Below are 14,871 nucleotides of genomic sequence, written 5' to 3'. Positions count from 1 at the left end.
GGTAAGAAGGTTAAAACCTGTGAAATATGAAGCACATTGAATGGAAAAGTTAAGAACTTAATTTGGTTTAGTCAGTAACTGTAGAGTTCTAATCTTCTTCCCAATTACATAAGATTTATGTTAGATTATAAACAAATTTTAAATATTTGGCATGTTGTCAAAGGGTTTCTGTTTTGCATAATCTGTCTATTATGAGAAAGAGGTCACAGTGGAGTGACAACCATATTCGTACCGTTAAACTGAACAGCACTAATTTTACACTAGCACATGATGGCACTGCCAGTGAAACCCCCATTCAAACATGAACAGAGTACTTGCTCCTGACTGATAAAGTATGGAAGCACATGCTGAAGTTTATTAAAGTTCTTAAGTGCACTGATGATCAGAAATTACTGAATCAAAGAAAGTGATGATACTGCGTTCAAGTTGCAATTCTGAAAAGTAAGCACATTAAAAAATGTGGAATTGTACTTCCTGAAACCACAAAGTGGCAACTCAGTTCAGTTCTGATGGATTTCAAACACTGGGATTTGTGAATTTCAGACTGCCTATGTCTCCAAATTCTGTATTAGAAAACAGTTATGTATGGGATTGCATCTTTTCCACTTCAGGAGGGCACTTCAGTAAATGCATAAATGCATACTTACATGGGCATGCTTTCCTTGAGGTGGGGAGTAACAGGTTTACATGTTAAAATGAATAAAAAGTGCATTAATTAAAATATTTGAATCAAATTAGAATAATGAGATTAGTTGAAATAAACCTCCTTTTTTCATTCACTTTAAGTCCTAGAGCCACTTAGAATGATACAATACAAATGAATATAATAAAATATCATTAAAACTGTACCTAAATTGGGATAATAAATGCAGATCAAGGGTATAAAATGTGCCTCATCTGACTGATTTGCTGTTAGGATGTTAGGAGTTATCTTGCTTTATTTGAATTAACAAAAATTAAATTATATATTATTTGAGAACAGCATGATCAAGTTTATGTCATTGAAGCAGTCTTTTTTTTCTGATTTGTTTTACTACTAATTTTGCAACCACTATCTGCCCGAATATTGAGGTGTTTCCTACTTTGTTTTCCTGGTGGCCTGAAGGAAAGGAAGAATAGATCAGGGATTGTGTAAATTGTATCAGAAATCTGTCAATTATTTATTGGAGGTACTTTAATCATTATATGCTATTAGAAGCTTTGGTAGCCTCTCCTGAACTGTTAATCTCATTTTATAAAGAAACATTTATTTCTTAATTGATGTATTTCTTTATGGGGATCTGTTTGTGTTAAGAGCATAAAACAGTTTGCGGGGAAAATAAATCAGTATCTATCATTTCCAACCACTAGGAAGAAAAGGAGGGTTATTACAGATAGGGAGTCATGCAGGGAATGAAAGAGTGATGTAGGAAGGAGGAGGTGGAAGTTAGTAAAAATTAAGGAAGAAGAACAAAGAAATTTCTTTTCCCTTCTATATGTAATATATATGTATAATAGCTGTGTATATGTATTTCTGTATATCATATTGTAAATATAAATGATTGCATCAAATAGTTGTGATTACTGCATCAGGTCTGTCTCACAGAGTAGTAGTCTCAATTCAAAAGAAATTAAGGTCCATAATATCTTTCTTGATATTACAGTAATTTGTAACCTATATTTTTTGTCTGCTCATTTTGTAACTAATTTTTTTGTTGCTTCAGAATTAAAGCATTTGCATTTAGGTTTAGATGTTTATGGAGAGAGTGCCTCATTTCTACATTAAAAACGGCACTGAACTAAATTTCTCAGACAAAAGCTACCTCAAAAGTTCCTTCATCATACTTTATAATGCAAACAAGGGAATGAAAACAAAGTACCTTTTCTTTTTAACAGGTGTTATATAAGACAAAAGAAAAAGCAAAAGAAACCGAAAGCTTATCACGTGAACCATGGGGAATCTAGGCTTTCTTGCATTTAAAGTTTAAAAATCCTAAAATACTTAAAGTAAAAAGAAATTAATTGTTTTGCTGACATTTGTAGCATTCCAGAGTTGCTCAACCATTCTCTTTATTCTGATATTTCTTATTATGTTATTGTTTGTTAATGTATTTTTTCTTATTTTCTTCAGATTTATGTATGGAAGAAGAACTTGTTTTTATTGATAATCTTGAAAATTTTCATAAAAATCTGCCTACTTCATCTGTGCTTCTGAGCAGACTGCAATTTCTTTTAGTGAAAGATCCCCTTTTAGATTCTGATGGACAAAATTTAACAGAAGAGAATGTTTTCAGGTATCTATAAATTGTTCTATAATACTAGACATAAATAATAGTCTGTGTGTAATGCCATTAACATTTTAACATCTTCTGTTGTATGTTAACTTTTTAACTAATTTATATCTGCAGCAGTTAAAGACTTCAGGTTTTTTTCTTATGAAAAAATGAGTAGGATGAAATTTATATGCGTTATTTAAAAAAACTGGATAAATTAAATCAGTTTTTCATTCTGTAAGTGTGAAGTGTGCTCAGGCTTTAGTTTTGGAATACTGAAAAAAATTCCATCTTTAATGGACCTAATCCTCCCTCTGACCAATTCCCTGTCAGTAAAAACTAAACTTAGTTAGGCAAGGATTTTACACATGCTTCCATGTTCCTCCTTTCTCTCCTCTCAGTCATGCTGTCAGTAAATCCTTGTGGTTACCCTGCTGAACTGTAAAGTTCAAATATTAACTATTATGTTTTTGCTCACTTTCATATTGCTAGGTTGATTGAATTTAATTGAATGATGTCTTCTGTCAGGAATTTGAACAACTGTTACATTGAAACAGGTGTGCGTTGTATTAAGAATGTGCCTAGTATTATGTAAATATATTCTTCTGTATACATTCATGAAGTCTGGGTAAATTTTGCACTGGTTTACCTCATGTCTGGATGACCTGTGTAGCTTCCTTTGCACTACATAGGTTTGCATGATTCACAAGGAAGGCAAAGAGGATTTTAACTCTTTTAACTGTACCTATATATTATAGTAACAGAACAGGGAGGAGTGGGGTTGTTTGCCTGTTTTTTCAAACATGAGTCCTGATCTTGCAGTGAGTCTTATGCATAAAACTATGTGCATGTGTGAGTACTGTGTGTATCCAGTGAAGACAACATGATCCAAATTCTGCAATGACTTTCAGAAATACCAATCATAGGAACAAAAAAAATGCTAGTGTGAACCTTTACAGAAACATCTCTGACCTGCCGATCCACAGTTTACTAGCAAATCTGCCAGCCTTTTGAAGGTTGGAGTCCAAATTTCCTAGTGGAGCACACAGGGAGATGTATTTAAACAAGGAAATACAATTAGACAGACTTCTACTTAAAATGCAGTGAGCATCCCAAGGCTACATGTGGAACAATTTATACTCCTCAGTCTAAACTATTCCTTCAGGAAAACACTGGTGTCAGGGACTGATGAGGAAGCTATACCCCTAAAAAGTCATAGATCTAGTGCCTGTAATGGCCATGAGGGGAAAGCTTGATGAAAGGTTACCCTCTACTTGAAAATCTTCATCCCTGTTCTGCTTGTATCCTTAGTTTACAAGGCAAGTACTAGCCTCATTCCTGAGTTTTATTTCTTGGCATTTTAAAAGTTTTTCAGTTAAACCAGGGAGCATACTTTTAGTTTTTATTTCACTGAATAGTGAACACACTCTGCCTTCTTTGGTGCTGGGTCATTCCTGAAATAGAAATGAAATGTGACAAAAGATAAATAATGTCAGTGTTACAGATTGCATAAATGTATGTATACAGATTGCATAAATTTTCTGTATGTAGCAGAAAAACTTGACATTAGAAGAAAATTAGGTCTGCAGCTTTTGCAGAAAGCATTTTCACTTGTTGGGACTTGATGAACAAAACAACGTGTTGAGATGATGAACAATTTTAATATGTTCATTTTTTTTTCTGTACCATTTTTAAGGCAGATCCTAATATCAAGTGGTTCTACTCTGCATATAATGTACTATTTTTTGAAAAATAATTTCAGTTAATTACACAGATTGGTACAGTATCCCTTGGAATTGCTCTCCTAGAAAAGCATGGGTTTAGAAAAAAATAACTTTTGCCAGGTATATGGCTATCAAATCTACTGCTAAGACTCACTCTTACATATGATGTAATACAAAGAAGTCACTTGCTTTATTTTATGATCTTTTGCAGGGAATGTTTGACTTTCCAAAATGAAATGGTGATGGAAAAGACTAAAAAAGAATTACAGGAGATTAAAGAAAGCTTCTGTACCATATCTGCAAAAAATGAAGAGGTATCAGCATGTTGTTTCTTACTAAATATTATATTAGTGATTGCTTTATGTTATGCGTGCAAGTAATTTTGTTGAATTATTTTCATACTTAATAAGTATTTGTAGCCTTCATATTTACTGGATTAGACAACACGTATCATTTGTGGTTCTTTTAATTCTTGGATGCTGTTGTTAGGATCTTCTGATCAGTTGTTTATTCTGGAACTTGATGTGTTGGCAGTTTTATGTAGGTACTGTTACACTAAGAATAAAAGTGAACCAAAACAAGAAGCCATTATGTGTGCATAGAAAAGGGAAAGTTCCATGGCATGTTCCAGGATTTGGGGGGCCAGCTTGGCTTTGTTTTTTAGAAGTCAAATCTAATTTTTGCTCTATTTTTTAAAATTCTAGAAAACAAACTTTCAGTGAAATAAATTAGGATTTTACTTGATTGTGAACTGGAAGTTTGGGTTCACTATTTATACTCCACTATCTCAATGTGAAATACTGTAATGTTATTTTTTTTCCTTTGTATTGAACAAAGCTTTGTGCATACTGTGTAAATATCATATGGCTTCTTTCCTAAAAGCTCTTAGATTGGTCCAGAACTAAGCTGTTTCGGGATTTTGAAAAAGCTTTGTCTACAGTAACATGAAAGGAAATTTACTTATAATTCTGTCGTGATTAATATTTTTCAGTATTTCATGTTACCTGTTGAGTTAGAATTCTGCCAACCCAGCAATGGCAGATCAGATTCTGTTAAGATTCCATCATACTTGGAAGTGAAAGAGTTGTTAAATTTAGCTCCAGAAATTATTGCTGATGAGGACATGTGCAAAGAGGTGATCAAAGAAGGTGAGGGTTGGTTTTCTTAAATGCTTAACCTGATTTTCCTTTAATTTACACACGTTTAACAGAATCTATCTCTTTTATATTCATTTCACTTAAACACATGACAGCCTATCAAATGAGCATTTCTCTGTATGAGACTGCAAACTGTGCTATAGCCAAATTTCTGAGTGTTAGAAATGTCTCCTCAAGTAGCCAAGGGGAAGCGAACTGTTTGCCATTTGCTTCAATCCATGGTTGTGTGTTGTAATCTTGGAAACAAATGTAACATGAGCTGTGATTTATGATATCCAGTCTACCATGTGTTCATATAATAATGTAGTATTATGTTTTCTTATCTGTAATTAAATTTACTTTCAGAGACATCCTTATGAGAATTATATGCAATACAGTCATACCATAAAAATTGGTTATATTACATTGTAGTTGCAAGCACAAAAGCAGATTGGGGGGAAAAAAGGGTTGCGTATTCCATGAATAACAGGAATATTTTAAAATGACAGTAGTAATTTATTTAAAGAAATTTAAGAAAAGTTACTAAATGCTTTTATACTACAGATAAGTACAAATTTAACGACTGTTATTAGATTGATACCTATGACAGTATTTTGTGTAGTTAAAAAAAAAAAAGAGACAGTGTCTGATTTTTTATTTTGATTAAAAACCAGTTCCCATTGGTTTTGGCTAACAAGTGAGAAAAACCACTTCTTGGGTGGACAGGAAGCAGCTTGAAGCAAGATCCATGCTTCATAATGTGGAGGGTGTGTGCTGAATTCTGTCTCTGATCGGACAGCAGTTTGGAGGAGTAATCCAGTCTCTTACTGAAGATAGAAACAAAACTTTTAAAAGTGTATTTTTGACTAAGGCAGTCTCATGTGCATTCCTCTGATATGTTTTGTATGTCACAACCTATGTGCCATGTGCCAAGCTGAATGACCTGACCTCCACTGCAGAGGTTTGAGGATTTTTTACACAGATGTCAACCTATTATTCTTTTTTGTCCCCTTTTAGTCCTTTTTAGTAGCAAGAGAATCTACATACACAAGCTCCTGGTAAACTACATTTAGGCTACCTATTTGTTCCAGAAATCACATCACTGTAGTTGTAAGAACTTTGAAAGTTCAGATAGTGACTATACAATATTGTATTATTTTTCTGGCACCTTTAAGGGATGAGACTGAGCACTGCTCTGATCAGCTACAGTGTTTTTTTCACTAAGCATAACTGTAATTTAATATATTATGGAGATTCAGGAAGAAATTGCTTTGATAGTAAAAAGGAATAAATGGTTAATTTATGGCACTTTTTAAAATCCATTTTCAGATCTCAAAGCAGAAATTACATACAAATTAGAAATGTCCAAGTACTGTCCCATGCCACAAGAGGTTTACTCCAGTAATAGCAGAAGTATGTTGGAATGCTGTGAGTCAGGTAGGAAGATCAAGGGGTGATACTTAAAATTAATTCTTCAAATGATTGTACGCATCTTCTGTTCTTGAGAGTATCTAGATATAAGAATGTTTGCTTTGTGTAATCTACTATTTTGAACCTGCACCATAAACAGGCAAAAGTGCCATACTCCTTTCAAGAATATCAAAAGCTAAACACAAACAACTTTAAAGTTCCTTTATGTTGCTTTTGGTTGTGAGTAGTGTCTGTATCTTTTTACACTTGCTTAGCTTTTTAGATTTTTTTATCTAACAACCAATCTACCCACAGAGGGCAGAGGAAAGTTAAGGCAGATTAATTAAAATTGTTGAGTCGAAGAGCACAGTTTAAAGCTTGTTAAAGTCTTACATAAATGCTTTCAAAAGAGATTGATGGAGTACAATCCAGGGAGAAGTACTGAGTTTATAACTTCCAGAGGTTCAAAACTCTTCTGCAGACGTTTTGGTTTGCAGATGGTTCAGTAGTGCTGTGTCATCGAGGAGTTAACTCACATAGTCATCAGAGCTGTTTTCTACAGATATATACTGAAAGTGTTGGATATTTGCTAATATGTGTGTTGAATCTGGCTTCTCCTACACTGGCATCAGGAAATCCTTTATACATACCTAACTTTAATAGCTTGAAAACTCAGTCAAGTTTTGCTTGTTACAGTGCATACCAATGCCAGACAGGTTTGGTGTCTGACTGTTCAGACTAACTATCCAACCTCAGTTAAAGTTTCTTCAGGTTCCAGGTCTAACCTCTCAAAATAATGGATATTCTTGCCATCCCTACTGTTTTCACAGCTTAATGTTGGCTGGCTAAGACAGGCAGAAAACCGGCTGTGCTGGTGACATTTTCCACCTTTAATTTCATGCAGAGAAGCCTGCACAAAGAGTGACATTTACGAATAGATGTGATATGGGCAGAGTGGCAATACTTTAATAAACACAGTACCTTTCATCCTAATGTGTGTCCTATCTTGGGAAAAGTCTATCCATCATCGCATTGGACAGTGGCACTATTATCCTCCTGTACACGTTCACTTGATAGTTTTCTATCCAGCAGTTACTAAAGTCCTTGAGAAATTCTGATTTTTTTTTTTTCCAGACCAAGACTCTTCGTCTTGATTAGTTTCAGTATGATTTAAACTGAATTGATTATTACCCCCTTCAGGCTAATAGCATCACACTCCTGATACTGTATTGTAGTGGGGTTTTGTTAAGAGCAATCATAACAGCTCAAAGTGTCTGATATAAAAGCTCAAGGCAAAGCCACCATGTCGTGTCCCACCAAGACAAAGTTAAATTTAGTTTCCATTTGGAGACTACTGTCTTGCATGTTTAACTGTAATCTGAATCTAGTGAGCTATCTGACTGCTCTTTACTTCCAAAGCTTACAATAAGCAGGAGGAATTTAGGTGATCTGAGCAGTTTTTTGGGACCCTCCTCCCAAAAGCAATAACAAGTTGACTATGATCTTATCTAGGATATTGCCCATTGTTCTGGAGTAGATGAGTAGTCAAAGCATGTTGAACTGTTTTTAAAAGAAAATTATTACATTAACCTTTATTGCCAGGCTGTTAGCTTAGCTCTGCCATTGAATCAGGCAGGATTCAATCATTGGGGCACAAGACAGCTTACCTGCAAACTTGTTAATGCACTGCTAAGACACTGTTTGCTAATGGAAGTTCCTGTATCAGGTGTAAAATTTCAGCAGAGATACCCTACTGTCTTCTCTTTCTAATTAATTTTGCTATTTATGGATTACTAGAAGTGAAGTATGTTTGCTTAAACTCATAGAAGAGAGTTATACATAATGACATTTTCTGTAAATATTTAATTGTTTATCTTCCTTTCCTGCTAGCTATGGGGATTGATAAAGGGCTTGAGAGACTAGAGAATTCATTCAGTCATTAAAACTCTGAGAAGGGGAATGGCACCCTGTGTGTAGGCAGAGTTTAACTAATGTAGCTGGTTAAAATGTTCCAGTCTCAAAGGCAAAAATAACTAGACAAGAATGAATGTGAACACTATTGCACAAAGTGAAATAATATGATTTTAGATATGTCAGGGATTTTTGCTTGTCCTGTCCTGTTCGAAGAAAAGTGCTAAATTTGTTTCTCACCACAACAGTTTGTGAGCTAAGTTCACAGCAGAAGTCCACTGAGCTTTTTTTGTTCTAAGTAAATGGGAAAGAAATTATACTGATTGGAAGTGTGTTTCTTTCTTTTGTAACTATTTTTATTTCTTACGTTTTTTTCCCCCCCTAATATGTACTGTACATTCTTTAGCTTTCTGACACTGTCCTTTTTCCTTCCTGCTCTTCCTGCTCTACAGTCTGCTTGTTAGGTTGGACAAGGAGCAGCTGTAAGCAGCTGGGCAGGTGGTTGATTCATAGCCTGCTGTGTGCCAGTTGGCCAAACACTCTGTATGGTGACTGCAGCTGCTTACTGCCTGTTGGAATTAATAGGAAATTTGTTACAAGTGTTTTTCCTTATGGAGACACTTATTTTTCTGGCTGTTAGTTTTTACAGAACATGAGGAAGTATGGTTTTTGTGACCTCTACTTTCTGGTCAAGCTTAACAACAAATACTGTTGGAGGAAGGCCAGAGAGATGAATGCCAGGACAATCATGTGAACTGCTGATTTTTATGGAATGACACCAAAATGAAGTTGCAAATTCCTTATTAGGTTTGAATAAAAACAATAGTCCATTAAAATGTCCACATTTAATATGATTGAGGAAAAAAAAAGGACGTGAAAAGTGACTTGCAGGGAACTTTTAACATGCCAGATTTGTTTGTATACTGCTTTAAAAACATTAGTGATTAATTAATTTCAGTGGTCACTCCTAGAAATTACAATGAGTACTAATTCTGCTTGAAATAGTAATTTTGTCTTTAAAATCCTGACTGTTTCTGAAGTTCCTGAGTCCATTCATCTGAATCTTATAGCCATCATAATACTGTCTGGAGTCTCTCTTCCATCTAATTAATTTAATTTATGTGAAAACTAAGGTGGCCAGCAGGGATGAACACTTAATATGAAAACCTCAGCCATAGTACCTGGTGATTTAATCATAATAATCATTTTACATGGGAAGAGTATGTATCCAGAACTACATTACATGTAGTTACTACATGAGTAAAGGAATGTAATCTAGACATTATTATCCCCAAACTGTCTGGAAATTATATGTGAAGTATTTGGATTTTGCTTAAATAGTGAATTGTCCCATGAAAATATATTTTAATCCAAAACTTTAATGGTGTAAAATTTCTCAGTATGTGTGTTTCATTCAAAAGTAACTTGGGCATTTAGATTTTTTAATTTTTGTTTTGGCTTTATGCAATTTCCAGCTAAATACGTTCCATATCTGAAAGACAAAATGGAAGTACCTTTAACTCCTCCATGCAGACAGCAAAGATCATGGGTTAATTTTCTGTGGACAGGACTTCGAGAAGAACATATTCCTCTTTGTGGTAACAGGTAACAACAACTTTGTAGTAATAAATCCTGTCATAAATCATCCAAATAATAAATCCTCCAAATTAGTGAAAAAAATAACTTTGGCCTATATTTGAATTGGTAGTTGTGTTCTTTGAGATAGCTGCATACATTTTGTGTTTTGCATGAAAGAGTGAACAGAGTGCATGGTCTGTATCTGTGGCTTTTCAAAGGAGCTTTAAAAAGGAAATGAGAGTTGCTACTGTAGACCTTTCTCCTGGGGGAATTAATAGCCTGAAAATCCAATCTCCTTTTTGGAGTAGGCAATGTAAATATTTATTTATAATTATTTATGTATATAGCAAGTTTGTATGTGTGTATTTATACATATGGCAAACACATAATGTTGAGCATCACCTACAGAAGAGATCTCCAGAAGAGATACAGGAAGAAAGTATTGTCTGTGTTTTGGGGACATCCATCAACAATAGAATTAAAGCCTTTCCTTGCTGACATAGGATCAAGATGGCTTCATCCTTTCCTTCTTATCTTGTTTTCGAGATGAGCATTTTTTGACTTGCTATCTTTCTCCCATATGTGTGAAGAATTCAAATATCCTTTTCATGAGGGAACAACAATCTAGATAGAATTCTCATTCAGTGCCACTTTACTTTGTGAACCAGCCTTGATAGCTTCTCTCACTCCTTCCTGTTCACCATGGTTTTACAGTAAACGACCCTCTATGCAGACAAGAAGGAATTTTAATGAATGAGTGAATGAATGAATGAATGAATGAATGAACTGAAAATTTAGAGAGAAAGTAGATCTTTAAAAGGTAGTTTTGTATAAATCAAAATTCAACAGATAATGCTGTTAAACTTCATGCCTCCAAGTCTTTTTTCATGTTCTTCTTAGTATTTTGATTACAGAGCCTTCTAGGGAATACCTAGAATATTTCATATGGCAATCAGAGAAGTATCGGGATAATATGAGGTCTCTTTTGTTTATTGGTAAGGATTTCTAATTGACGATCAATTTCTAATTGATGTTGAGGAGTTTCATGTACATGGAGAAAATACAGCAAAAAGGATGAAGTTATATTACAGAGCACATCTTTTGAGCCAGTAAAGTTTATCCAGTTAATGTAACCCTCTGAATTTTGGATTGTCTGATTCTTTTAGTACATATAAAAGGTACATTTAGGCAACATAGAATTTGGTATGTCATATATCCTTATATGGAGGTAATTTTAATGAAGTAAGAGTTTTATTTCATTATGAAAATGTTCAGCTCACTAGTGCTAATCATATTCAATAATCGTGGTAATTGAAATTTAGTAATCTGTTGAATGCTTTTGTAAGTGCTATTTTCCCTTAAAAAACATTTCAAAATATATATATAAATCAATAGAAGAGTGTTTTTAATGGAAAATATTAACTTGACAAGAGCAGAGTTCATGTTAGGAAGCAAAATACAAAACTAAAATAAGTTGCAGGTTATTTCTGACAACACCAGAATTACCACTGTTCTTTTATCTTATTTGCCTTCATTTTACAAGTCTCAGGATTAAGTTGTGTTATGATATCCAATTAATTTGTATTCATTTATAGGTGAGAATAATGCATGGTAGGCTCATTACTCATTAAGTTCATTTTTTTGTCAGGTAAGGATTATGACAAGTCTTCGTAAGCATGACAAGTAAACTCAGGGATAACTAACAAGATAATTTGTAACTTTAGTACTGCAGCTACAGGTTATTAGAGGTGAAAAAAATTTAAACCCCCCCTTAGTCATACATTCAATGAATAAAAAGCACACTTGCTCTGGTAACAGACTACTTTGCTATGAAGTCTATTAATGGACACCGAGTTACAAATGGAAGTATAAACGATGGATATTCTGTAGTAGATCATCGGTACTTGGGAGCTTTCATTTCCAAAATTACATTCTGTTTTTGTATTTCTGGACTATGAATATTATACATTGATTTTTGTTTTTTGTAGAGCATACGACTGTTAAACTTGCATATCAGCCTCATTCTCTCACTGAGCTGAAGGAAATGCTGCGAGTTGAGGTAGAAGCACCAATGCTTAGCTCTCTAGAGGAGGGCTGGTGGCTTCATTTGGGTTTAAATCCACTCTCCATAGAAACTTTGGAGCAATTAAACATGGATGCCAGGAATGCAAACAGTTTGCTTTCTGCAGAAGTAGAAACATTCACACAGTTTACATCATATCAGTTAGAAAGTAAGTATCTTCTTTTTTTAAAAAAAAAGTGATAAAAAGGCAAAGATAGGTACTTTAATAGAGAATCAGTGACGGTTACATACCTCCAGAAGAAAATGGAAGATTTCTTATTCTCAAGAACAAAATGTTTTATAACAATATGAAGTAGCAGCACTACTACAATTAAGGTGTACTTTCACAAGCTTAGAACAAATTGTAGGAAAAAAAGTGTTTAACTAGACAAAGTTATCTTTTCTATTAATGTTCAGACGAAAAGTAGCATCCACCAGCCATACTGTTTTTAATAAAATGACTTCATACAGGAGATTTCTTAACAAATAGTAATTTTGCATAGGAATATTTTAATAAAGCAAATATTAATATAGTTCTATCTGCAGAAGATAAATGAAGAGAGTATGTTACAGTGAAAATGTTTTATTCTGTGGTGCTATTCAGAGGGATTTTTTAATGCTGGCTATGGTTTCAATGTGAACAAATCATAACATTCAGAATTTCTCATGGACCATTATGTATACTTGTAATCAAACTTAAACAGAGAATTGAAAGAGTTATTTGAATTTTATCATATAACTACAGCCTGAGTGCAAGGCACCAATTGTGGTTGTAGAACTTGAATGACTGACAGTAACGTGATATATTGTGAAACAAATAGGCACTGCTCATGAAAGAACATTTCCATTTAACTGCTTTTTACATATCATAAAGTTTTAGCTACTGTGTTTAATATGGATGTGCAGCAGTATTGCAAGAAATTGCAGTCCTAGTGAAGCACATCTTTAGAGGGAGCTAGTTGCATGCTTCTTTTTTTTTTCCTAAAATAAAAAAGTATGTTAATCTTTCAATCTTTCTAATGAAATGTGTGGCATCCCACTTCCTAGAAATCTAACACCAGTCAACACCATGCAGATGGTTAAAACTTGTGGTCAATGGAGCTAAATACAGCTGGCAGCGGTCACAAGTGGTGTTCCTCAATGCTCAGTGTTGGGACCATTTATGTTCAACATATTTATTGATGATACGGACATAGAGTGTATTTTCAGTAAATTCCCAGATGACACCAAGTTAAGTGGGAATGTCGATCTGCATGAGGATAGGGAGGCTCTACAGAGAGACTTGGATAGATTGGATCAGTGGGACAACATTAATGGGATGAGCTTCAACAAGTCCTGCACTTTTGCAACAACAACCTCATGTATTGCTACAGGCTTGGGGAGGTGTAGCTAGAGAAGGATCTGGGGGTTCTCATTGACAAGCAGCTGAACATTAGCCAGCAGTGTACTCAGGTGGCCAAGAAAGCCAACGGCATCCTGGCTTGTATTAGAAATAGTGTGACCAGCAGAAGTAGGGAGGTGATGGTTCCCCTGTACTCTGGTGAGGCCACACCTGGAGTGGAGAGGGCAACGAAGCTGGTGAAAGGCCTGGAGAATAAATCCTGTGAGGAGAGATTGAAGGAGCTGGGACAGTTTAGTGTGAGGAAGAGAAAGCTGAGGGGAGACCTCATCACTCTCTACAGCTCCCTGAAAGGACATTGTAGAGAGGTTGGTGCTGGTCTCCTCTCACAGGTGATTAGTGACAGAGCAAGGGGGAATGGCTTTAAACTGCAACAGGGGAGGCTTAGACTGGACATTGGGAAAAAAATTTCACAGAAGGAGTGGTCAGATAGTGGAATAGGCTGTCCAGGGAGGTGGTGGAGTCACCATCCCTGGATGTGTTTAAGCGTCGTTTATTAATAGATGAGCTGTTGGGGGATATGGTGTATGGGAGAACTTTGTAGAGTAGGGCTGGTGGTTGGACTCGATGATCCCAAGGGTCTTTTCCAATCTGAATGGTTCTATAATTCTATTCTCCAAACAGTCACATGGCCTTCTGTTTTTCAGCACTGTACATTTTTACTTAGGACTGATCAGTACAAGTACAGTACAAGTGGATTCTAATGAACTTGTAAGGCAGAAATAAGAAATAAAAAAATAATTTCTCTGCAATTTATCCAAAGTAGTTAACTCTAACCAGGAGAATGAAAAGAAAAAAAAATCTATGTTGCAGCAAATAAATTAAAATTTATATTTTAGGATGGCTTGAAGATAAGGATAAGAATTCTGTGACAAACCAGGAGCTGCTTGCTGTTGAAAATCATTGGTCAAATGAAGTAATTAATCCTTACATGTCGCCACATATTCAGAAGCAGTACTTTGCCCTGCATGTGAGTGCTGCATCATCTGCCAAAATTCACAGTACAAATACACCTGGGGAAGAGCTTACTGAAGGAAGTATAAAAAAGAATAAGGTAGAAGAGGCAATTTATTTCTTAAACCAAGGAAAGAAACCCCCCCAATCATCTGAATCAGTCAGCTGTAAAGATGTGTCTTCTGAAGAAGACAACTCATCCAGTAGTCAAAAGCCTGCATCATCTGCACTTGCTACAAATTGGGACAATGATGATTCTGATCTGAGCAACTTTATCATGCTCAGATCTAAATATACACTCACCCAAATAGAGGAAAATGGTGATGGAAAGAGTCCTGAAAAAGGTATGTGAACCATTTTTTTTCTGCCATTTTTTCAAGTTTAATTCTGCTCTTTTATACCAGTTACAATAGATGTTAGTTCATACTGTAGATTTAGGGGCGGG

At 34.9% G+C, this 14,871-nt stretch overlaps 1 protein-coding gene across 1 annotated transcript in view; it reads left to right on the top strand.

The window, feature by feature from the left end:
- The window catches only part of SHOC1 (shortage in chiasmata 1), a 55,908-nt gene that overhangs the window by 11,647 nt on the left and 29,390 nt on the right, over positions 1–14,871 (top strand). The window contains exons 5-12 of the mRNA XM_026866494.1: positions 2,111–2,273; positions 4,188–4,290; positions 4,968–5,124; positions 6,442–6,549; positions 9,909–10,038; positions 10,912–11,006; positions 12,000–12,242; positions 14,312–14,770. Of these exons, the coding sequence (XP_026722295.1) occupies positions 2,111–2,273; positions 4,188–4,290; positions 4,968–5,124; positions 6,442–6,549; positions 9,909–10,038; positions 10,912–11,006; positions 12,000–12,242; positions 14,312–14,770 (1,458 nt within the window). The remainder of the gene's footprint in view (positions 1–2,110; positions 2,274–4,187; positions 4,291–4,967; positions 5,125–6,441; positions 6,550–9,908; positions 10,039–10,911; positions 11,007–11,999; positions 12,243–14,311; positions 14,771–14,871) is intronic.

Source organism: Athene cunicularia (genome assembly GCF_003259725.1).
Source record: "Athene cunicularia isolate RWA chromosome Z unlocalized genomic scaffold, athCun1 chrZ_part3, whole genome shotgun sequence".
Lineage (NCBI taxonomy): Eukaryota > Metazoa > Chordata > Aves > Strigiformes > Strigidae > Athene > Athene cunicularia.
The sequence above is the reverse complement of the archived record's forward strand: the minus strand, read 5'-3'. Positions and strand labels throughout refer to the sequence as shown.